This window comes from Coccinella septempunctata, chromosome 5 (genome assembly GCF_907165205.1).
Source record: "Coccinella septempunctata chromosome 5, icCocSept1.1, whole genome shotgun sequence".
In the NCBI taxonomy this organism is placed as follows: domain Eukaryota; kingdom Metazoa; phylum Arthropoda; class Insecta; order Coleoptera; family Coccinellidae; genus Coccinella; species Coccinella septempunctata.
Window position 1 is genome coordinate 14,945,728 of NC_058193.1, and position 26,838 is coordinate 14,972,565.

Here is a 26,838-nt window from a genome sequence, read left to right on the forward strand (position 1 = left end):
AAGATGTGGTCAACTACTACAAGGAAATCGATTTCATGAAGTTTATCGCAACAGAAAATCAGACTTTTCAATTAAGGTTCAAGCCATTGTTGGGCCTAATACAGAATTTTCGGATATTGTCGCAAGATGGGCAGATTGCGATTTTTTGCATTGATTCACTTTGTGACAATTTCTCCTATAGCGTCCTCAACGCAGTTTCACGCCATTTCGTTGACTTACCTTACACTAAAGATGGAAACTCCGCCTCCCCCTCAAGTTTGAAGTATTGAGGATACTCTGGTCTTGTGGGTGGTATCTCACGAAGGTCTTCTGTAGGCCTCATGCTATAGCATGGAAAGCTGCAGTAAGATGTTACGTGCAGGGTTTTGCTGTTTGTAAAGCTAGAATCCTACTTCGATGGTACTACTTCCCACAGATTACAGAAAGTTGTAACTGTAATCTGTGCTACTTCCGCGGTCTGGTCGGACAACAATCTCTTCATCAACATCCCTTTTACCTAATTTCGCGAGTGAATTCGTCCCCCGAGATCCCATCTGGACCACATTCATCGGCGGGTAATCAAATATGTGACATATTTCGTTCGTTCGAGATCAAAACACTTTCTTCGTTACACTTTATTGTGAACCACAGTATTAAAAAATATCAAGCAGAAATGAAAGTACTAATTATTTTTTCGTTTTGTAGTCACAAGTATATCTCAAGACCATTACTCAATACATTCATAAGTTTAGTTTTCAGTCTCTTTACTTGAGATAGTGTCAAACTGATAATGACTCGATATGAATTTATTGATAAGGCGTCATCTTTAGATGCTGTCACTATCTTGAGAAGAAAGCTCTTGAGACCCGTTTTGAGATCTGACTATTAATACGGGCCTAAAACGTTTTAAATAGTTTAACGCTTCTATCACGAACACTGTAGGTATCGATTATTTGTCTCATATTGTTGTTCTGACATCAGTTAGTATAAGTCATCTACTCGAATTTAGAATACTTATTATTGTTTTTTTACGGCTTTTGTTGCGGGAATGCTACAGCTGCTATTCAAGAATACCGTCGACGATTTCCACATCGGAGAAATGCAGACAAAAACGAACCTATCAGAATTTTCAACAAACTTTGAGACCGGAACTCAGTACTAACACCGATGAAGCGAATTCACCCGCGATGGCATCAATAATTCTCAAAACTCTGATGTATGGTCTGATGTATATTCAGCACAAGTTTTCTGTACCTGGGGTGTGGTGTTGGTCGACGGTTATTTAATTCGCCTACACATTGTAGAACATCGTATAACTGGAGAGAACTACTTATTTTTTTTTTGCGAAATGAGTGAAAATCAATAATTATCAGCACGATGGAGCTCCTGCACATTTCTCTCATCAGGTCAATAAAGAGTTTACAGGACTATGGATTGGTGGCGGTGGTCCTATTAGTTGGCCTGATAGAATCGTATAAGAATGTATATTTTTTTTTATTATTTTTACTTGTATGATACTTACCTGGAGTTTGGTGCGTTCCTTCCGGCTCACCCTATAGAGTAGGTGTATTAATAAGATTGAGGATAATGATTCGAGTAATGATGCAAAATTGAGGCATATTTATAACAATTAACAATAAATAGATTGAAAATGAGGAATAAATGTCATCAGCGTAAATTGAATTACATGTATTTGTATGGATATTCATATTCTCATTTCAGTTCATCTTTTTTCTTCTTCAAAACTAATTTTATTCGTTTTTTCTTCTTCGTTTATGCCATCATAAGATTTTTCTACCGCAGTGTAGTCATGTACTGGTGGCATTTCTATTGTATCACGAGGAACTGTTATAATACTACCATCTTCTGCAGCTACAGTTACTCCTAGAGAAGCGCCTATCTTTGCCGAGGCTGATTTGAAAGTATCACTCATTTTTTCCTGCACCACATTGATACACATGGACATTAATGCGAGTCCAAAAACAAGATATACTATCGAGATTATTGTACATAGGGGATTATTTGGTACCAGATCTCCGAAACCTATTGTAGACATCGAGATGAAAACGAAATAGAACGACTGAAAAAAATTCCATCCTTCCATGTAGCCGTAGAAGAAGGCACCAAAAAATATATACATGAGCAGAATAAATATGGCAACTGAAATGGGTAAATTGAATTCATCGTCTATTTCGAAGTTGGAGATTGCCGGTGTAGTTGGAGTTTCCTGTGGCGTTTCAACAGCTGTAGGATCTTCCGGGTCCCAAACCGCCGAAGGACGTCTGAAAGTTGCTATATCATACATCATTTGGGCTCCTTTAAAGATTTCCTAGAAAAAAAAGTCAATCATCACAAAGGAAAGGGCAGGAACTCAATTGAAAGTTATTTGTTCATAATGAACAGAGAGACAAATAATAATAAGACAATAATAATAATAAATATAATTCGGGCCAGTAGCGTTAGTTCGGGCGTTCCCCAGGGATCTGTGCTGAGACCACTTCTATTTTTATTGTTTATTAACGATCTGCCTGTGAATCTGAGAAAAATGTTTATTTTGATAACGGGTATCCCTGATATCCGTCTTCTCCTCGAAAAACTGAGATTGATATTGTTCGCCGATGATACTTCGGTGGTGATTAGTGCAGGTTCCTTTGAGGAATTACAGGCGTTATGTCAGCTGCTGGTGCACTGTTTTGTAGATTGGTGCAGAAAAAATAATATTATGATTAATATTAATAAGACGGAATTCATTCATTTTCAAAATCGGAGTAATGATCTGAATAGGATGACATTGCGGTACTCGGATAATGTGATACAAGCTGGAAGCCATGCAAAATTTCTCGGGATTCATTTAGACGAAAACCTAAGGTGGAGCTTACATGTAGATGATGTCTGCAAGAAACTTAATAGTTCATACTACGCGATCAGCAGAATAAAGGATATTGTTCCTCTGCAATCACTAATGAATGTCTACTATAGTCTTGTTTACAGTCATATCTCTTATAATATTATGCTATGGGGGAAGTCAACGGACGTTGGTAGAGTTTTCATAACCCAAAAGGGGATTATACGTATGATGTTCAGTATTGCACCTCGCAGTTCTTGTAAACCGGTTTTCAAGAGGAACAATATTTTGACTGTCGCTTCCATATTCATCCTCAAGTGCTTGGTATATGCCAAAGAAAATGAAAACCATCTGAAGAAGCTGTCTGCTTTTCACAATTACAACACCCGAAATAAAACAGTGCTGTCATTTCCAAAACACAGAACATCTAAGTACCAGATGTCACCATCTTATCAATGCATTAAGCTTTTTAATAACCTTCCTGCGAATATAAGATCTCTTAGTCTGAAGAATTTCAAGAAAATGGTCAAAGAATTGCTCTTAGAGAATTGTTATTACTCGATTAGTGAATATTTATGTGATCAATTGTAATGGTCTGATTTCTGTGACTTGTCCTATACATTGTTTGATGTCTAACAGGATCAATAAATTATGACTTTAGCCTTGCGGCTTTCACACTCCTCTCCAGAGGAAAATTCACTTATCCCAGATATCTCAGATATCAAAAGGATTAAGCTCTGTTGGAGCCCTTTCCAGGTTGTCGGGCTCGTGGTGGTGGTCGGGTCCGGGTCGCTCCTCGCCTCCCTGCTCTAGGCTGGATTCCTGCCCCACCCGCACTTCCTGTCGGAGCAGACGGTGTTCCTCTGCATTCCCCATGTACTTGCGTACAGTTCTCGCCGTTCCGAGCAGTACCGCCTTCTGCATGACTCTATAGATATTTTCGTCCAACTGAAGTTTCGTCAAGTTCTCTAGTAGTTTCTTCGGTATCAGGCCTGTAGATGAAATGACAATAGGGATGGTCTTGATATCTTTCAGCTTCCACTGTCTTCTGGTCTGTTCCTCGAGATCTCTGTATTTTGAAATTTTTTCAGTGTGCCTATCTAGAAGATTGTTATTATTTGGAATTGCCACGTCGATGAATAGTGCTCTGTCCTCATCCTTATTGAGCAATATGAGGTCTGGTCTATTGTGGGTTATTTTTCGGTCTGTGAGAACCGTGCGATCCCAGTAGAGCTTGTGATGGTCGTTTTCCAGCACAGCATCCGGATGGTAATTGTAACTTTAGCCTTGCGGCTTTCACACTCCTCTCCAGAGGAAAATTCACTTATCCCAGATATCTCAGATATCAAAAGGATTAAGCTCTGTTGGAGCCCTTTCCAGGTTTTCGGGCTCGTGGTGGTGGTCGGGTCCGGGTTGCTCCTCGCCTCCCTGCTGTAGGTTGGATTCCTCCTCCACCCGCACTTCCTGTCGGAGCAGACGGTGTTCCTCTGAATTTCCCATGTACTTGCGTACAGTTCTCGCCGTTCCCAGCAGTACTGCCTTCTGCATGACTTTATAGATATTTTCGTCCAACTGAAGCTTCCTCAAGTTCTCTAGCAGTTTCTTCGGTATCAGGCCTGTAGATGATATGACAATAGGGATGGTCTTGATATCTTTCAGCTTCCACTGTCTCCTGGTTTGTTCCTCGAGATCTCTGTACTTTGAAATTTTTTCAGTGTGCCTATCTAGAAGATTGTTATTATTTGGAATCGCCACATCGATGAATAGTGCTCTGTCCTCATCCTTATTGAGCAATATGAGGTCTGGTCTATTGTGGGTTATTTTCCGGTCTGTGAGAACCGTGCGATCCCAGTAGAGCTTGTGATGTTCATTTTCCAATACAGCATCTGGATGGTAATTGTAATAAGGAACCTATTTCGAACTTAGAAGTTGGTGTTTCAGTGCCAATTCTTGGTGAAGAATCTTGGCAACGGCATCATGTCTATTTTTGTACTCCGTGCCTGCGAACTTCTGACATCCCCCGGTGATGTGCTGGACAGTTTCATGTGTCGCGCAGCCATAACGACAGCTATCATCCGCCACTGAAGCATCCTTTGCGATATATTTCATGTAGTTCCTTGTTGGAATCACCTGATCCTGGATGGCGAGCATGAAGCCCTCTGTCTCTGGAAACAGCCTTCCGGAAGTCAACCAGTAGTTCGACGCAGATATGTCGACGTAATCATGGTTGACCTCGTTCTGGTGCCTCCCATGCAAAGGTTTGCCAATCAGTTTCTGCATTTTACTTTCTGCAGAGTGTTCGACGGTTTCCAAGTGATCCTGTTGTAGCTTTAATGGTGTAGAACTATCAGCAACACAAACTACTCGATGGAGCTCTGACGAAGCTGCCTTGCTCAAGAAATATTTTCGAAGTCCTTCAATTTCCTGGGACATACGGTTGGACAAATCAACAATTCCTCTACCCCCAAGATGTCGTGGCAGCTCTGTCCGTTCTATTGAGCTTTTGGGGTGATGTTTATTGTGTTTAGTCAGCATCGTCCTTATTTTTCTCTGTAAAGCTGCTAAATCGGTGGTCGTCCAAGAGAAAATACCAAATGAATAGCTCAGCGCCGAGCAAGCGTAGGTGTTAATCGCTTTTATCAGATTCTTGCTGTTAAGACCAGTTCTCATTATCCTTCTCAATCTTCGGGTGAACTCCTCCGTTAATTCTTTCTTCATCTGGGTCTGATTGATTTTTCTTGCCTGTTTTATGCCTAGATACTTGTATGTGTCTCCTTCCTTCAATGCTTCAATTTCTGCACCTTCCTTGAGTTTGAACGTACCATCTTCTATTTTCCCTCTCGTTATGTTTAGCAGTCGACATTTTTCTAGTCCAAACTTCATTTTGATGTCTTCCGAGAATCCTTCCACCATTTTCAGCATCAGTTGCATTTGTTTTTTGGTAGATGCGAAGAGTTTCAAATCGTCCATGTAAAGGAGATGATTCAGTTTCATCATAGTTCTACTGCCGCTCTTGATGGAAAATCCGTAATCTGTAGAATTCAATCTATGAGACAAGGGATTCAGGGCCATGCAGAACCACAGAGGGCTCAGCGAGTCTCCTTGGAAAATTCCGCGTCTTATTGGAATAGGTCCTGTTGTAATGGAGCAATCTGCTGCCTTTATTTGAAGACTAGTACGCCAGGTTGACATGGCGTTTTTCAGGAACTTAACAATATTGGGATCCACCTTGTAAATCTTCAAGATCGTCAAGAGCCATTCGTGAGGTATAGAATCGAATGCTTTTTTGTAGTCTATGTACGCAGCGTAAAGATTTCTTCGCTTGGAGAACGCTTGATTGCAGATAACTGAATCTATTATTAGTTGTTCTTTGCACCCTCGGCTGTCTTTGGTGCATCCTTTCTGTTGCATGGCGATGATGTTATTCCTTTCGCAATGGTTGTGAATTCGGTTTGAAATGCATGATGTGATTAATTTGTACATCGTTGGAAGACATGTGATTGGTCGGTACTTGGATGGGTCTTCTGTATTCCTTTGGTCTTTAGGTAACAGGTATGTTGTGCCATGTGTAAAGAATACTGGCATTCTTTCAGGATTTTCAATGACATCATTTATTGCGGAGGTCAATTTGTCATGCATGATCCAAAGTTTCTTGATCCAGAAGTTCTGTAATCCATCAGGCCCAGGTGCTTTCCAGTTGTGCAGTCCTCTGATAGCTGATTTTACTTCTTCAATTGTGATCTTGTCATGCTGCATCGGCTCATATTTTATAGCTTCAGATTTTTCATCTTCAATCCATCCGGTATCTCCATTGAACTGAGGTTTCGTTGATAATTGTTCGGTCCAGAATTGTTCTATGGCTTCCTTTGGTGGTAACTTTCCATTTTCTCCATCCGACGATGTGAGTGACCGGTAGAAAGATTCTTCCGACTTTTCGAATGAATTATTGTCTCTTTTCCGGCTATAATTGCTTTTATATCTCCTCAGGCGTTCTGCATACAGACTTAATTTTTGCTTCAGAGTGTCGAGGCAATGGTGAGCTGTAGCATTCTCCGTCTCTCGTTCTGTGTGTGTCCTGTTTTTATTCATGATCTCTTTGGCAGCTTTTACAACCTTTCTTCCTCGATTCCCGTTCAAGTACTCCGTCAGTCGTCCAATGTCTCTTCTTAGCCTTTCTGTTTTGTGCTGAAGACGTTTCTGCCATGCTGGCGCGTGTAATTTGTGTAATTTTGGACCATCGTTGTTCCTTCGGCGAATTTTTGCCCCCATGGTTTTCGCTGTCGTTAGCACTGCACAGTGAAAAACTAGATGCAGATATTCCAATGAACTTCCGTTCTGTAGGTATTCAGGTAAAACATCCTTATTCAAGATGTCGATTATAAGTGACAGTTTCTTGGATGTATTGAGTCGTGGTGGTGCTACTCGATGAAGAGGATCTGTTCCTTCCAGTTCGGCAAAGTATCTCCTCATGTCAGAGTCAACTTGTCGGTGGAGCTCTTCCCTATCGTCCTGGTGTTCAGGCTCACTTGCGTTGCAAGATGTATCAGTTTCTTCTGCCTGTTGTTGCCCAGGCATGTGAATTTCATCAGAGGTGTTGGTGTTATTCTCTATTGCAGGTGGACGCTGAAGTTCTCGTTTAATTGCGTCGATTCGGGCCGTTGGTATTAGTTCGTTTCTCAGAATTACGCGGTACTGGTCTGCTGAACAGATCGTGATATTATGTGCGGAATAATACATTTGCATGGGACGCTTCTCGATCGTGATCGTGATCGTGGCCGCGGCCGCTCATATGTGTTCACCGCCTTATTCCCTATTGTAAGACTGGTAAACATTTTTGCTCTTGCAATGGTCTTCTTTTCATTGCTTTGGTGTATTTATTGAAGTTCATTTTGTTGTCAATCTCTACACCTAGGTACTTTACCGCTACTGGTGTTTTGGTAGTTCCTTTTATATTCATGATGGGCGAATTTGGACAAATCATATTTTTATTATTGTGACTTTCTTGGGTTTGGTTTCAATCTCCACTTGCTGAGCCAAATTTCCAATTCATTCATCATGCTCTGCAATTGGTTCAAACAGTCTGCTAGTGATTTGCTGTGTGACACTATAAGTGAGCATGCTCTATAAGTGTATCATCCGCGAACTGGAGTGTATATTGCTGTTTGTCTTTACTTTTTGGGATGTCGTAGCAGTATAAATCGTAGAGCAGAAGAGATAGGGTTGAATCTTGAGGGGTTCTCTGTTTAGGAGAAAATGGTCTTGACATTATGGTACCAATCCTGACTACTAATATTCTCTCTTTCAAATAAGATGCCGCAAGATTTATTAGGTAAGGGGGTAAATTTACTAGGTGTAATTTATAGATGAGTCCCTTAGGCCATATGCTGTCAAATGCTTTATTAATGTCGAGACTGATTTTTGTGTGATACCAAAATAGTATCTAGGATGAGTAGTTGGCTTTTTCTTTCTGAAACCGAATTGAAAGCTGGGTATAATGTTTGTCAGGAATGTTTCCATCTTTGATTTAATTATTTTTTCGAAAAGTTTTCCCAGTACATTTCTTAATAAACTTTTCAGGGTTCTCACTCCCAATCTCTGAAACAAAATCAATTAAATGAAATAAATGATTTGCTTCTGCGTGAGTTCATGCACTAATTTGTTAGGAACAAATCAACTAGAAAAAATTGTTGCCTGACAATGAACTGAAAATAAAGAACGTTGAAATTATAATTTTACGTTGTAACGTTTCGGAGTCTATATCAGACTCCTTCTTCAGACGAAAAATCAATTTTCGAAAATCTTCTGAATTGTATCTTTTGTTTGACATTAATTTTGAATGCATAGAAACATAGACTGCATAGAAACGTTGATTCATTTGATTTCAAAATTACCGGATGACAGTTCCTTCTTCAGTAAATTGATCCAAATACCGAACAATTTGCCAAATTATTATCTTTATCCAATAGAATACACGTAGACTCTTTAATCTTTCGTTTATAATGGTCTGGCTCCGTTATTAAAATTTTAGTGTTATTCCAATCCATCATGTGGTCTTCCGTATTAGAACAAATATGATCTGCGATCTGTGATCGATTAATTTCTCTATTTTTAATATTATTTTTATATGTTGGCGTTTTCATATTTCTAGAGGTCTGGACTTTTCACCTGCATACGTTTTACCACAAATACAGGGTATGTTGTAAATACAATTTTTTGATTTTTGTTATTCGTTCAAAGGTTTAGTTTTTGTTTATATAGATCTTCAATCATTTTGCGTTTTAAAAACAGTTCTTATGTTGAATGTCGAACCGATTTTTCTTATTTTTTTCTGAAAGGCCATCAACATAAGGAATTACGTTCAATAAACTTGGTTGTTCTTGACGGTTTGTTGGTTGTTCCTTATGATTATTTTTCCCTCTAAAATTAATATTGTTTTTTCAATAAAATGTTTCGTAATTGATTATCCAGATGAAAATGTTTAGTCAACTTCATTATTTCTAATTTTGGGTGTATATGTTCTATCATAATAATGTTTTAATAATACCTCTTTTGACACTTACTTGGTGATTGAAATAAAAATTCAAATATCTATTAGTATGTGCCTTTTTTCGGTATACGCTCGTTTCAAAATAATTCGAAAACTTTTTTATTGAAATACTAGGAATAAAATTTTGTTATCCAGCTCTAATTCCATTTAGGTGAAGTTTTCTTAGGAGGAGAAGGTTTCTTATGCGATACGGTATCGAAGGCCTTCGCAAGATCTATAAATGCACACAGACCCACCTTGCTCCCATCTATCCACCCGTATATTTTCTCAACTAATTTCCTAATTGCATCCTCTGCAGATTTTCCTGTCCTGAAATCGTACTGATTTTCAGATAGAATTTTATTCTTTTCTAAGAAGTTAACAATACGAACTTTTATTAATTTTTCTAATATTTTAGACAGATTAGATGCTAGACATATTGGTCTCTAATTTGACAAGTTGACCTTGTCCCCTTATTTAAACGATGGTCTGATGAAACCAACCTTGAAGATGTTCGGGAATTCAGCTGTCTCGAAACATAGATTCACCAGTAACATTATAGGTTCTAAAATTTCTTCTTGGATTTTTATCAGAAAATCTGTTCTGATACCATCATTTCCAGGAGCTCCACAATTTTTTAGTTCTATAATCATTTTTTTCACTTCATCTGCAGTAGCTGGAAGGAGAAAAAGTGTGGTATTACAGTAGTGTTTTCCTTATTCCTTGTCAGGGACTTCATCTATGTTCTCTACTAGTTGTTTTCCTATTTCACTGAAATACCTCCCGAATTCCTCAACTATGTTTTCCTTCGTTGTGAGTACTTGTCCTTCATAATTTGCAACTGAATTTAATTCTGTTTCAGGTCTTGTTCTTCCGCAGAGATAATTGACATAAGACCAGAGGGCTTTGGCTTTCGAAGAATTGTGTGTTATAAAATTATTGATGTGATTTTTTTTTGCAGTTCTAATCAATTTGTGTAATATATTCCGGTATCTTGCATATTGTGATTTTATGGCCTTCAAAAGGCCTGGCGTAGGATTACGCTACATGAGTGGGGGCCCCCTCAGGACGGGGGCCCCCCGCGATCGAAACGGTTTCACGTACCTGGAGAGGTGGAGAAGCAGTTACTTGCAAAGTTTATTATTTTAAAGAGGAAGTGGATAATTCTGGGATAAAACAAATAGAATACATGTTTTTTTTGAATAACTGATAATCAAAAATCCTACTTGCCATTAGTAGAAAAATATAATCCCCTCTTTAATGAAACGGCCCAGGTTGGAGAGAAAACAGACCAATAGTAAATGGCTGGTCCCCAAGACGAAGAAGCCAACTTTTTGGCCAGTCCACCTTTTTAAAATTCTGATGGTTAAACGTTCATCTAAAATAACAACTGAGATTAATCTCAACGATTATCCCATCATGGAACAAAGAACAATCAAGTGGATGGTACAAAAACACTCCAGTGGGAAAAAAACGAACTCGAATTGGGCCAAAGAATCGGCAGAGGAGGCATCAGGATTGAATACAAAAGAAATAAAAGTAATAAACCACTCTATGCGGTCGACAGCAGTCAGAAATTTGGTTGAAGCAGGGGTAGTCTTCATCGTCTGTGCCTTCATCCTCTAATCCGTCCTTTCGCCATCCTGTTTACGCTGGTGCACGCTCCTCTACGTCTTCTGCGTGTGTGTTCTGCTCGGCGAATCACGCAATTCGCCCGAGTCGTGAGTTCAGGGTCATGAACATTCATCGGCGGCGAACTTCCGCAATTATGCAGAATTTTTTTGTTGTTGTTGGTGTAGCAGTGGGAAAATCTGCAAGTCAGACGAACCACCCTCTCCTGAGGGGGAACAAGTGTGGGGATTCTCACTCTCCTGAGCTCGAGACCCATTGAAAACCCTAAACTGCTTCTTGAATATTGGTTTCGGGCATATGCCTATAAACCATTCATCTCTTAGTGGGTTTTCTTCTCGCACACTATCGTGCTGGGATTTATGTGTTTATCCTCTATTGGATAACACTTTATTATTACTTATTTTCAATAAGTTTCTCTTCTTATTTGAATCTCTTGGTCTCCTTCGGTAAATTCGCATTCTCCTTTTGTCTTCCTCTGGGTCGTAGTCCACTTGTCTCCTGAGTTCTTGATTCAGATGGTTTTTCGCTGTTTCGAATTATTTCTCTGCTTTTCTGTTCATGAATTCCGTTATGGTTTCCCATTTTAGGTCCCTATAAATCTGTCTATTCCTGACAAACCAAGGTGCATCTATTGCACATTGTAGCAGCTTGTTTTCAGTGGCCTGAATTCTTTTGATATGGCTCTTTGCCGCGAAACCCCAGGCAACTGATTCATAAGTCAGTTGAGGCCTAGCAACGGCTTTGATTATCTTCAATTTTGTCTAGTTCGACATGTGGTTTCTTCTTCATATCAGAGGGTAGAGTCTATTCATCGCTGCCTTCGTTTTGTCGATTGCTTGTTTGATATGACTTTTCCAAGTAAGTCCTTCGTCAAGCGTTATTCCTAAATGTTTGGCTTCTCTTCTGTAGTAATATTGCTTGGCTCTTTTGTACATTGAGCTTGATTTTCCACTTTATGTACCAGTCATTTGTTTCGTCAATCGTTTCTTGTAGAACTCGTTCTATTACTTCTGGGTTGTGGTGTCGAGTTGCTATGCCTGTGTCGTCAGCATATAACCTTAGCATGGTTCTTGGATTCTTCGGAATATCGTGAATGTCGTCAATGTTGTACAGAAGTGGCCCAAGCACTGACCCTTGGGGTACTCCAGCCTCTATATCTCTTGTTGTGGAGCATTCTTCTTCCACTTTCACGTAAAATCTTCTATTTTTGAGATAATTTCGGATCAACTTGCATATTTTGATCGAATATCCAGCACATCTCATCTTATATTATATATTAATCCTTCATGCCATACTTGGTCGAAAGCTCTGGCGACGTCTAGTAAAACAACATCTGTAGCTTGTTTATTTTGGAATCCCTCTGTAATGTACTCTGTGAGCCTTAATAATTGTTGCTCTGTTGAATGCTCTCTTCTGAATCCGAACTGTTCTGGTGTTGTTAGTTTCAGAGTTTCGGTTTCCTCATTTAGCCTCGTGGCGATAATTCTTTCTACTACTTTTCCTAACGCCGACAGTAGACTTATCGGTCTGTAGTTTTGTGGGAACTTCTTCTCTTTGAATGGTTTATTGAACACTAAGACTTCCGCTGTTTTCCATTTTTCTGGGTAGTGTTCTGTCCTCATAATTCCATTCGCGATATTTGTTAGAGCGGCTATACCTTTTCTAGGTAATTTCTTTAACATAACATTCGTTATTTTATCGCTTCCGGGAGCTTTCCTCTTCTTCAAACTTCTAATTATTTCCCTGATTTCATTTGGCGATGTTGGTTTGCCTATTTTAGCAGCCGCTGGTAATTCATCCATTTCTTCATCACTTTCATCAACCAGTTCTTCCAAATCTTCATTATCTTCGTCTATCCTGTAATTTATTCTCGATTCTCATTCGATCGAGTCCGCCAATGCATCTGTCTTATCAATATAGGTATACGCCATTTCTCTTTCTCCGTCTAGGGGTGGAATTTTAGTCTTTTCTCCTCGTAGGCTTTTTTGCATTCTCCATGCAGAATGATCAATTGTATTCAGTTCTTGAACCCTTTTGTTCCATCTGCTTGTTCTTAGATCTTTCAGGGCATTTTTCAGAACTCGGCTATGTCGGTTGAGGTTCCTTCTTTTTAGATCATTTTTGTTCATCCTATATATTCTTCTGAGTCTTCGATTTTCTTGTATAAGATCTTTTACTTCTTTAGGCGTATCGCCATGCGGATGACTTGGTGCTGGTCTCTTCACTCTTCTCGTGCTTTTTTCGTAAGCTTACAATATAATCTCTTCCAGTTTATCAACCGCACATTCAAGATCGTCTGGAGTGTTTATTGTTGGAATTTCTGTTATTTCCGATTGTATTGAATGGCTGTATTTAGCCCCATTAGTATATTCTCTTATTTCCATAAATTTTTCTCTTGGTTTTTCTCCAGTTTCTCTGAACTGGTTTTGGAGTCTCCCTCCTCTCTTCCTGTTCTGGTTTGGCTACTTCCTGAATTTTTTGAACAGTAGCTGTTGTTTTTGTTACCGGCTTTTTCTTTTCAGCTGGTTTTCGGGAATTCTTCTTTCTGGTCACCAGCTTGAACTCGCTACAGCCTTTGTAGCTAGCTGGATGGCCCCCTTCTCCTCATAAGACGCATGTGGCATTTCTCTCTTCACCTTTTATGGTGAGTGTGCAGTCATTGCTGCTATGGCTTCCCGAGCACTTCACGCATCTCCACATGAAAGAGCATTTGTTCTGTGCATGTTCGTACCTTTGGCATCTAAAGCACTGGCTTGCACTTTCGGGCCTCTTTTTGTGTTCAACCACAATACAGAGATTGTAGAGTCGCTTCACTTCGAAGATTTCCTTTTTCTGGGTTTTAACCAGGTAGACAGGTATGGGCTTCTTCGTCTTGTTCGATGTTATTTTGGGCACCTCAGCGTCTGTCGATTGGTAAATGCCTGATGACGGCATATATCTTCTTCTCTTCCTCCATTTGGTGGGTAAAAAATTCTTTACCATGCTGTTCCAAAAATTTGGTAATTTTTCTATAATCATCTACGGTTGACGCGATGATTCTAATACCGTCTTTAACTACGGTTGCGCGGCTATATTTGAACTTCTTTGTATAGAGTGCTTTACAAATCTCTACCCAATCTGAGGTGCCCATCATCGTGATGGGTGGGATTTTGTCTTTTCTAGGCACTTTTTGCTTTTTTGGTATTTTGTTGTCTGACGAGGAGCTGTCTTTACGTGCGCGTTCAGATGCGGGCGCGTTTTGAGGTTTAGGAATCAGCGTTGCTTGATTCCTCTTAATCACAGAAGTGCCATTATTTCTCGCTGCCGAACTCGCAATTTCGGCAAATATAGGAGGTTTCGGAGCTTAAAGCTAAATTTTTTCTTTTTTCGCTAGGCGGAGTTCATTTATCAATTGGCGAACTGTTTCATTCGGTTTCGCGATTTGAGTTTTCATTTGCTCGTTATCCTCTCGTAAAGTAGTCTGTCCTACTGTGATAAATATCAATGAGAGAGAAAAGAACGAAAACCACCAATTATTATATAGAAAATGTCTCACCTCTTGTAATTTGTACAACCAACGATCTTTTGATCTGGACTGTATACAAAACAACACAACAAAACTCATTCGAATAAACACCAGAAGGACCAACGTCCTTCTTCGCCCTCTGTATTATCAGAGTAGACAACCCTTGCTTTCTAATCTCGAGGCCGCATCCAGGGGTACGCATCCGTCACCCTCTCTCATCAAGGAGTTCCTTCCCATCTTATCATCAAAGCCTACGATATCGACAGCCACATAGATTACCTTTCTGTCGAAGCGTTCAATGGCCTGTGATCTGAGTTTCCGAAACTCAGCCTAGCTGATCCACTCCTCTATCTTCCTTATACAAGGGGGATGTCAATTGACTCGGATGTGCTTCCTTATCTTATTCTACCTGGCACGTTGTGCCCATCGTCTGAGATTCTAGGTGCATTATCTACCACCCTAGGTTAAGTATTGTATGGGCCGTATGCTCGCCAACGCATGAAGACCAAACAGGTTTCCTTTTCACCTGACACTGTCAATGGTCGCGCTCGACGTACTCATCGGGACTCAGGTCAGACCTGTTTTCCATCATATACTGCAGGGTCATTATCTGCTGTGTCTTCTTTAACACCTTCTCAGCCTGATGTTCCTTTATCAGTTGCCACCTGCCATTCGTCTTCTGACAACACCTCTCGTCCCCTGAATTGCCCATCGTCTGACCCTTCTAATCTTGAGGCCCTCACAGCAGGGCATTTTCTGGTTTTCCGCTCCCTTACCGCTTTTCCTGATAAGGATGTCAGTTCCATGTCTGTAAATCTGGAAACGTTGGAGTTAGGAGAACTTGCATTATTTGCAACAATGTCACAAGTGGTTTTATCCATCTACTCCTATCCTTCCAGGTAGCGTTGCCATTATTCGAGATGACAATTTTCCCTCTATGAAGTAGTCTATCGACCGCATATCATCTGTTTTTCCAACTACTCGAGTAGTTGATGTTGCTATTGCTTCTGGGACAATTCGACGACCAGTCGTTAAATTGTGTCCTCAGTAGATAGGCAACACCGGTTCGAGCACAAAAAGTGTAGTTTTTACATGTAAATTCCCATAAGGAAATCTAAGGTCGATTTTGCAGAAATCGGTCAATTTCGAAAATTTTTCTAAGTCCTGTTCAAGGTCATCCAGTAGGCGGGTCTGAGAGGGTGAGAGGAGAGTGGGGGAGAGGGTGATGAGTTTGACGATGAGGGGTGTGAGGTTGAGCGGGTTCGAGTTCGAGATTTTGTTTCGTACTTTTCTAACGTCGGGATTCGAACTCAGGACTTTTGCGTTACAAGATAGATAGAAGGTACCTTAGCGTTGGTATTAGAGATACGTCATGCTTTTTAGGGTGGTAATGAGGAGATATGTCGCTAGTCAAATAATGTAGAACAGCTGAATGCTTTCATTTTTATTTTTCAAATCATGAGTGAAAGGGTAATGGTGAGTCATTAATTGAAACCTTGTGAAAGAAAAATCATTTATTTTATTCACAGTAACATTGATATTTGTTTGATTGAAACAGAGTGATCACTGAAAAAACAATTTAAATCATATAGTCAACAATTTTTCCAACATTGAAATCTTCTTCCTAGGTTCATCATATTCTTCAATCTTGCGTTTATTGAGTGAATAATGACCCCACGGTAGAGTGTTGAATGTTCCGGTCACCAAACATCGTTTATCATCCTCAGGACTTAAAGCTATTTTTTCCTGTGTCAGTGAATACACATGATGTTCCTTCGCCTGAATTAAATTTTGGGAAATAATTTTATGTTTCCATGTTTCTAAACATTCAATGTAATCATCAAAACATATTCTGTTCTTAACGATTGATTTTTTAATACCCTTAGCTTTCTTAGTGGTACCATAATTTCGACACATGGATTCAATTTCATCCGCTTCATACTCTTCTTCCACCCATTGTTGTTTTTTTATATTGAGATCATCCGTAAAAGTTTTCGCTGCATATAGTTTAGACCTGAGACCAACATAATCGGTCATAGGTATTCCATTGTTTTCATCCTTCATCATTCCTAATACCTTTTTATTAACTTGAGGAATACCGTAAGTATTATTCTTGGGATAATCTGAGGTATCAAATTTTTCATAACAGTCAAGTTTCATTCTTTTATAAGGATCTTCAGAGACCTCATAAATAAGAGAATCGGTATCAGTATATAAGATGGTACAGCCAGCACTGAAAGCTTCATTCATGTAGTGGTAATGGAAGTCATAAATAGTAGTTTTAGCCAAATCCAAGATACTCATTCCCACATAAATTGGCTTGTTTAAATAGATCTGCAGCTTTTGCATTTCAACAGCTACCAAGTTCTCATTGAAAATAACACAGTTCTTGAATTCAGGTTTGGAGATATAAGTTTCCATCCCATATCTTCCTTTCCATTTTGTCAGAAGGTGGACATTAACCCTTTTCCGAATATTCTCCATCGTTTTTCCTGTAACAAAAGTAAATAATATGTAGATATCTGTATAGGAAATCATATAAATGTAATTTGAATGGATATAACAACTTACCAGAAACAGCATTGTTCATCAGTTTAAAGAGATTCTTCTCGAACTCATTTTTGGCATTCTTTCTCAGATCCGTATTGAGGTCGATGTAAGACTTGAACCATGTAGATTGCTTGAACTTGAGCACTCGATGTATTTTTGTTATAATCAATCCATTCTTCAATGCTTGCTTCAGATTTCTGTAGTGGATGACATATTTCTTCTTTTGATGTAATGTGGCCATAAGTTTAGCGTTTTGATGAGATGCATAACAAGGTGTTTGAGTTTTAGAGTTGTAATGTTCTGGACAGAATGGAAGATCTTTGTGCACATCATGCAATTCTCTAGGATATTCGAGATCGACTTCTAAAATATAACCCTCCGAAGCATCATCAGGAATTTGCAAGACATTTATATTTGTATCGGTCCACGTAAAACCGCCGTATGGTAGACATTGTGACATTGCCCATCCATATTGATTGTTAACATCAAAGTACATGAGGTAATTTTCTGGTTTAGTTGAATCATAGTTTGGTATATACTTGTTGTTCGCATGTGCTCGTCGTTTACCACATACTTGACTAAGGCCGCCCCGAATTCCTCTTTCAACAAACAAAAACATATCAACATCTGTGAGAAGTTCTAATTCCTGTTTTGTATATTTCAACATAGCATCCCACGTATATCCTGGTAAAGTAAAATAATGCGCAGGATCTAATCCATAAGTCTTATGGCAGCTCGATCGAAATTGTTCAAATACGTCAGCCAGCAATAGAATGTCAGTTTTCATGTAGAGATCGCTGTATTCGCCCAAATTCTGACATTTGAATTTATTCCACACAAGTTGTGCTCTCTCATATCTTCTTCGTGGACATTGCCTACCATCCAATTTGTTATAGAATGCTTCAATAGGTGGAAGAGAAGTTTCATCGAATCGGTCATGGGAATCGATATAATCATATGGCATTACCCCTTTGATCGTAAGAAGACTGATATGTTCTTCAGATTCCTCAGAAAATTGTGTTTTCAAGTTCGGAAACTCTTCTAAATAGGACGCCAGTTGGTCTAAAGAAGAAGCCATGAATCGGAAACTATCAATGAATCGGAAATTAATGTGATAATCATCATAGTGTTTGGTGAAACTGATATATTTCGCCTTGGTTATCGGTAACAAATCGATTTTCCCTTCCATTCTTGTGACAATATCTTGTATCAGAAAATAAGCGTCATATCCACTTAGGTTGTGAAATACTACAGGAATCATGTGACTATCCTTATAATTTATATTACATCCCTCATGTGCTGCTCCACGGTAATTCTTTTCGGGGATGAGATGATTATGATCTCTTACTTTTTTATCTTCAGGTTTGAACATTTCTTCACAAATATGACAGTGAGTTGCCTTCCGAAATTCGACTTCCTGTTTTGACGTCATATCGATATCGTAGGGACATAGGAAAACTGAGTCAACGTCTCCAGCAAATTTATTCATCTCATCTGCAAACCATTTCATGCAATTGGGACCGCGATAAGAACGGTAAAAACTCAGAGAATCATCATATGAACACTTTACATAGTATCCTACAGCTGCAGCTTTATGTTCTTGATAGTTGTTTTTATTATTAGTAGGTTTTAGTATGCTCTCCAGATCTGCATAAATAATAAAAGGTACCTTCTCCTTGTTTTTATGATTTTTGAACTTGAGTGTATTGTTTCCTATCTCAGGCATCTTTATAGCTGTTTCATTCATTTTTCCACAATCCTCTGAATGACTTTTCAGTTTTTCTTCTGATCGGAAATATCGTAGACATCTATCACATAAGAATTTCTTATGCTCTTCCTTGCTCAATTGACTCGATACCAGACGAGAGAGATTTTTGATCAATAAATAATGGTATCGCACTGGAGTATCATCGTTTGAATAATGATCTTGTATAAGGAGTAAGTTGATATGTCTATTCATTTTATTTTTTGTTAGGTATGTTGGCAATGTAGTGAAGTTCTTCTTTTCCTTCTTCAGAATATAAACATTAATGGATATCTGGTTTTGTTTTTCAAAGTTGGGTATCTGTTTCATTGTCATCGGAAATTGAATACCTTTCAACTTCAAAATTTTGGAATAATGAGGATATTTTGATAATCGTTGCGGATTTTTCTCAACAGGGTGTAATGCAGCAGTCACAGCCCACGCAAAACATGCATCATCGTCGTTTTTCACATTGATACAGGCCTCTTTCCGTTTTATTTGAGGAGGAAGTTCTATGTATGAGCTTCCAAGTTGGGGTGTGAACTTGTTTATATTCACCCCTAGGTTAACAACATTAACCAGAGCCCATCCGCTATCACGTTCTTGGAATTCCTCAAGATCTTTGAGAATTGATATCAAGACATTTCTATTGAACCATTCAGTAATATTCGTATCTCGGTAAATAGGTGAATTGGATGTTGTGAAGTATTTATATTCCTTTTGAATTTTATTGGCTGTTATAATCTGAAACTCTCCACAAAACACCATATTGACCTTAACAGCTTCATCCTTCTTCAATGCATTCAGAATTCTTCGACGAAATATAGCTTCACAGTCCATCAAAAAAGCCTTAGGCTCCTTATGTTTCAGGTTACTAATCACACCAGTTCTTATTCTCGAGTCGAATGCTGATAATGAATCATTCCAATGGACTCTGTTCCAAGCAGTTTCCTTTCGTCTACTCAGACCTGCACCAATTCGTTGTTGTTGTTTGAATTGTTGTTTCAATGATTTTATAGAACGGATCTGAGCTTCGAGTTGCTGTTTTCCTCCAATTGAAGTACAACCTGGCAATTCCCGATACAGTTTTCTTATTGCTCTCGTACATTCCTTTATACCTTTTATTGCATGCTCATTATCAGATGTTGTGATAAATAAAGCCACTAACGACTTTATTAGTCGAAGACAATTCTCTATGTTGAACATTTTAGATACAACTGAAACAAAATATCCATGTCAACATTTTAAATATTCTCAAAATCGGATACAACACACGAAAATAGCCGAAGATTTCCGAAGATAGCCGCAGATTTCCGAAAATAGCCGAAGATTACCGAAGATACAAAACTTACGCAAGAACGGATATTAAGCGGATGCGAAGTGAATATAAAGCGAGTACACAACACAGTTAAGCTGTCAGCTACAATACAGTTTCAGGCAGCTTTAAAACAGCTTCGGACAGACAGCTAAGCAGACAGCTTCAGCACAGCTCCAGACAGCTTCAACACAGCTCCAGGCAGCTAAGCTGACAGCTTCAGCACAGCTCCAGACAGCTTCAACACAGTTCCAGACAGCTAAGCTGACAGCTGTTATAAAGGGTATAGGCGGATACAAAGTGGATGTATGAATCATGCTTTTCTGATAAATATTGAAACTAATAATTTTATATTTTAATTGATAACATATATCCCAAGCATTCACATGCAATAATTCATATCAGTCTTCAAGTCTTCAATTTAATTTGTTTGCAACAATTTTGTGATTAAAACACAGAGATAAGAAGATTGGTCTCAGAGAAGTCTTTGGACTCGGTAGATCTCCATATAAACTGCCATCTATAATAAATATTTATATAGTTAAATAATGAGAAATTCAACGGCTTCTCCGGCTTCTTGGACTTACGTAAATCTATGAGATGATATAATTTTATCTAAAGATTTTTTTCTGGATAACAGATACCTACTATTTTCATTTTATCAATAAATCTATCGAGGTCAACCAGGCGGTTCTTTAATAGCCATCGCATGCAACAATTTTCCTACTTACACATATATACCTAGTATATAGCAGATGACAGCCCACTTTTCAGATGGATCTTACAGACATCTCAATACTGATACTTGACCCTCGTAAGAGTTCTCTAGTGTGTTTTCGTTAATCGTCGTCCACCCTTTTATACCGCATAAGCGGAACCTCTATCGAAATCTATATGAACATAATCTGAATGTTTTATAGCCAGGCGGCCCCTCAGGATTCTAAGACACTACACAGAGGTCTGAGGTTTAGATTATTATCATATAGAAAGATCGATTTTAATTGATAATATGGTAAGATATAATACATTATAATATGTGTGTTGAATTTCGAAATAGGAATTTATAGGAATATTCGATCTCGGACAGGTAATTTTGTGGGTTGGTAAAAGAGAGATGAGCACTTTCACTACAGTCTAGATTTTTATTCACACACAAGAAATATACAGTTAAATCTATTTCAAAAAGGTACTCTCTCGTTTTCGTCGTAATGTGGAAGAGACCCTTTCTGTCCGAATCCGCTCATTTTATCCCTTCATCCCCACTCGTTTCTAAACTTTCTCGACAGAACCGTCGTAGTAGGTTTTAGTATGCTCTCCAGATCTGCATAAATAATAAAAGGTACCTTCTCCTTGTTTTTATGATTTTTGAACTTGAGTGTATTGTTTCCTATCTCAGGCATCTTTATAGCTGTTTCATTCATTTTTCCACAATCCTCTGAATGACTTTTCAGTTTTTCTTCTGATCGGAAATATCGTAGACATCTATCACATAAGAATTTCTTATGCTCTTCCTTGCTCAATTGACTCGATACCAGACGAGAGAGATTTTTGATCAATAAATAATGGTATCGCACTGGAGTATCATCGTTTGAATAATGATCTTGTATAAGGAGTAAGTTGATATGTCTATTCATTTTATTTTTTGTTAGGTATGTTGGCAATGTAGTGAAGTTCTTCTTTTCCTTCTTCAGAATATAAACATTAATGGATATCTGGTTTTGTTTTTCAAAGTTGGGTATCTGTTTCATTGTCATCGGAAATTGAATACCTTTCAACTTCAAAATTTTGGAATAATGAGGATATTTTGATAATCGTTGCGGATTTTTCTCAACAGGGTGTAATGCAGCAGTCACAGCCCACGCAAAACATGCATCATCGTCGTTTTTCACATTGATACAGGCCTCTTTCCGTTTTATTTGAGGAGGAAGTTCTATGTATGAGCTTCCAAGTTGGGGTGTGAACTTGTTTATATTCACCCCTAGGTTAACAACATTAACCAGAGCCCATCCGCTATCACGTTCTTGGAATTCCTCAAGATCTTTGAGAATTGATATCAAGACATTTCTATTGAACCATTCAGTAATATTCGTATCTCGGTAAATAGGTGAATTGGATGTTGTGAAGTATTTATATTCCTTTTGAATTTTATTGGCTGTTATAATCTGAAACTCTCCACAAAACACCATATTGACCTTAACAGCTTCATCCTTCTTCAATGCATTCAGAATTCTTCGACGAAATATAGCTTCACAGTCCATCAAAAAAGCCTTAGGCTCCTTATGTTTCAGGTTACTAATCACACCAGTTCTTATTCTCGAGTCGAATGCTGATAATGAATCATTCCAATGGACTCTGTTCCAAGCAGTTTCCTTTCGTCTACTCAGACCTGCACCAATTCGTTGTTGTTGTTTGAATTGTTGTTTCAATGATTTTATAGAACGGATCTGAGCTTCGAGTTGCTGTTTTCCTCCAATTGAAGTACAACCTGGCAATTCCCGATACAGTTTTCTTATTGCTCTCGTACATTCCTTTATACCTTTTATTGCATGCTCATTATCAGATGTTGTGATAAATAAAGCCACTAACGACTTTATTAGTCGAAGACAATTCTCTATGTTGAACATTTTAGATACAACTGAAACAAAATATCCATGTCAACATTTTAAATATTCTCAAAATCGGATACAACACACGAAAATAGCCGAAGATTTCCGAAGATAGCCGCAGATTTCCGAAAATAGCCGAAGATTACCGAAGATACAAAACTTACGCAAGAACGGATATTAAGCGGATGCGAAGTGAATATAAAGCGAGTACACAACACAGTTAAGCTGTCAGCTACAATACAGTTTCAGGCAGCTTTAAAACAGCTTCGGACAGACAGCTAAGCAGACAGCTTCAGCACAGCTCCAGACAGCTTCAACACAGCTCCAGGCAGCTAAGCTGACAGCTTCAGCACAGCTCCAGACAGCTTCAACACAGTTCCAGACAGCTAAGCTGACAGCTGTTATAAAGGGTATAGGCGGATACAAAGTGGATGTATGAATCATGCTTTTCTGATAAATATTGAAACTAATAATTTTATATTTTAATTGATAACATATATCCCAAGCATTCACATGCAATAATTCATATCAGTCTTCAAGTCTTCAATTTAATTTGTTTGCAACAATTTTGTGATTAAAACACAGAGATAAGAAGATTGGTCTCAGAGAAGTCTTTGGACTCGGTAGATCTCCATATAAACTGCCATCTATAATAAATATTTATATAGTTAAATAATGAGAAATTCAACGGCTTCTCCGGCTTCTTGGACTTACGTAAATCTATGAGATGATATAATTTTATCTAAAGATTTTTTTCTGGATAACAGATACCTACTATTTTCATTTTATCAATAAATCTATCGAGGTCAACCAGGCGGTTCTTTAATAGCCATCGCATGCAACAATTTTCCTACTTACACATATATACCTAGTATATAGCAGATGACAGCCCACTTTTCAGATGGATCTTACAGACATCTCAATACTGATACTTGACCCTCGTAAGAGTTCTCTAGTGTGTTTTCGTTAATCGTCGTCCACCCTTTTATACCGCATAAGCGGAACCTCTATCGAAATCTATATGAACATAATCTGAATGTTTTATAGCCAGGCGGCCCCTCAGGATTCTAAGACACTACACAGAGGTCTGAGGTTTAGATTATTATCATATAGAAAGATCGATTTTAATTGATAATATGGTAAGATATAATACATTATAATATGTGTGTTGAATTTCGAAATAGGAATTTATAGGAATATTCGATCTCGGACAGGTAATTTTGTGGGTTGGTAAAAGAGAGATGAGCACTTTCACTACAGTCTAGATTTTTATTCACACACAAGAAATATACAGTTAAATCTATTTCAAAAAGGTACTCTCTCGTTTTCGTCGTAATGTGGAAGAGACCCTTTCTGTCCGAATCCGCTCATTTTATCCCTTCATCCCCACTCGTTTCTAAACTTTCTCGACTTTTCGGTACTGACAGAACCCCACCAACTCTGAGGTTCGCAAAGTTGTCAATAGGGGAGGCGTTGCCAGATTTAACATCCTCCCACACGAGAAAAGAGTGAGGACTTCACAACTTTGCAAGATTCGGACATTGACATTGGGTGTTAACATTAAGAAAAACAACACAAACAATACATAAGCACGAACAATCTGAGTGAAAACGAGTACAAACACTTTCGAAAAATCACATTAGAATACAAAAATAACATTAGAAAATACAAAAAGAAATATAAACAATAACAAAACAAAAAAAATCTAAAATATATTCACAAATCAAGGCGTCTGGGTTCTTTGGAAATACGCCCGCTTCTAGTTCTAATCTGTTTGTCTTCCTTGACATTTTTTACATTAATATTTTCCCTATCACTGCTTGCTAATGCGATTAAGGCGGAATTTTGAATTTTTGATCTCTTCAATTCCGACAGTACTTCTGTTTCGTCTATATTTTGATCGGGAAAATTAGGCCAACTTTCTTCATTCTTTTTGAGCCAATCCGGACCCTCCCACCACCGAGATTCTAATAACTGATCAACCGTACATCCTCGTGATGGCAAGTCAGCAGGATTCATATTGCCCGGAATATGCCGCCATTGCTTAACTTCCGAAATATTTCTTATTTCTTTGATCCGATTCGCGACAAAAACGCTCCAATTATCTTCCCTATTGATCCACGTGATAACCGTTGACGAGTCTGACCAGTAAAATACTTTATCTATTTTAAAATCCATGGCGTTCAAAATATGCCTAGTTAGTCTTGCACCGATCGTTGCCGCTAATAATTCCAATCGTGGTATACTTATAGAATTACCCGTGTCACCTTTTTTGGCAGGCGTAACTTTAGTCTTTGCTTGTACAAAACGAAGCTGCACGTCCCAACCCTTTTGAATTCTTGAAAAAATTACCACAGCATATGCTAATTTGCTGGCATCGACAAAGGTATGTAAACTTACTTCTACGTCCGTTTCCGATTGCTGGACGCCTAACATGCAACGCGGTATCTTTACTTCCGACAATTTTGTTAATTCTTTGATCCAAACCAAAAAACGTTTCTTAATACTTTCGTTCACTTCTTCATCCCAACCAATTTTAGCTGCCCACGCTTCCTGTAACAAAATTTTGGGACCGAGTGATATTGGGCATACAAAGCCTAGCGGATCGAAAATGCGATGTGCTACCGATAAAATTACCCTTTTAGTTATCTTGTCAACCGCGACTTTCTCAATATTCGAAATATTTAGCGCTAGCGTGTCGTTCTCTTTATCCCATTTCAAGCCAAGTACTCCGCAAACATTATTCAAATTGTCATGAGTATATTCCCATCCACGTAAATCAAAAAGACCTGTCTCCATCACAGATTTTGCTTTACATTTGAAGTCAGCTAATTGTTCGAAGTTATCCACACTCGCTACACAATTATCCACATAAAAACTACGTTTGAGCTTCGAGATGTAAAAGTATTCAGAGACAAATATACCGCGTTCACTTTCAATTGATTTCAAATAATTTTCTAAATGTAGACTGATGGTCGCCCCTAACATAAATGGACTGCTACAAACACCAAAAACTACCCTACAGTGTCTGAACATTATCAGATTGCCCTGCGCGTCATACCAAAGAAATCTCAAAAAATCCCTATCTACGGGATCAATACTTATTTGAAGAAACGCTTTTTTGATATCAGAAATCACACCAATTTTACCTTCTCTAAACCTCAATAAAATGTCCACGACTTCTTCGATAAGATTCGGTCCCTTTTCCAGACAGCTATTTAGGGATGGGCTGCCTGCTGACGCATCGAATATTGGCCTCGTCTTTGTTGTAGCTTCTTCTTTGAAAACCGGGCGATGTGGCAAATAAACACCCCAGTTGTCCATTTCTTGTGCTGGTACCTGCTCTATTATCCCCTCGTGGAGCCATTCTCGGAATATCCCATCATATTCCTGGAATTTCTGCATCTCTCGTAGTTTCTTGACCATTTTTTCCAATCGTTGCATGGCCATGCTCTTGTTGTCCTTGAGCTCGGGGTGATAATCCAGCCATGGTAGTTTTACCTCATAACGACCTTCGGGGTTTTTCACAATAGATTCCTTGAAGTTCTGCTCAACTTGAATGTTATGATCCTTACGTGATTTATGATCTATAGGATCGTCTATTCCTATAACATCTAATGACCATAAATCTTTTATATCCACATCTTTTGTCAACATGGAGATAGACAAAACGGCCAAGTTTTCTTTATTTTCAGCGTTCTCCTTTGGCGGCATTTTACCCATCAATGTCCATCCCAGATGTGTTTCTACCGCTGTTAATCCACTTTCTGTTTGGTGTAACCGCCCTGTCAGCAACTTTCCCGCTATATCGGCGCCAATGAGGATGGATACGCACTCTTCTTCACTGTCGACATCGCTCATTATAACGTCCCGTTTTTTCAGCTCTTCCAACCACGCACCTCTTTTTACACATGGTACATTCGAGCAAATCACTTTATCGCCGAGCGCTTCAAAATTGCACCAGTATGTTCCATCGAGATTCCCGACACGCACTTGGAACTTCTGGTGCGTCGCGACATCCGATTTACTTCCGCCGAAAAGTAAATGCACCATATCTTGCTGTCCATGCGGTTTATAATCCAATTTTTCAGCAAGTTTACTCAACACATACGAGTTTTGCGACCCGGTGTCGATCA

At 38.7% G+C, this 26,838-nt stretch overlaps 1 protein-coding gene across 4 annotated transcripts in view; it reads right to left on the minus strand.

Annotated features, from left to right (window-relative positions):
• Positions 1–1,579: 1,579 nt before the first annotated feature.
• The window catches only part of LOC123314378 (potassium channel subfamily K member 1), a 226,301-nt gene continuing 201,042 nt past the window's right edge, over positions 1,580–26,838 (minus strand). For all 4 annotated transcript variants that reach the window (XM_044899647.1, XM_044899648.1, XM_044899649.1 and 1 more), the window contains one exon: positions 1,580–2,308. In XM_044899647.1, coding sequence (XP_044755582.1) covers positions 1,703–2,308 — 606 coding nt within the window. In that variant the 3' untranslated portion in view covers positions 1,580–1,702. The remainder of the gene's footprint in view (positions 2,309–26,838) is intronic.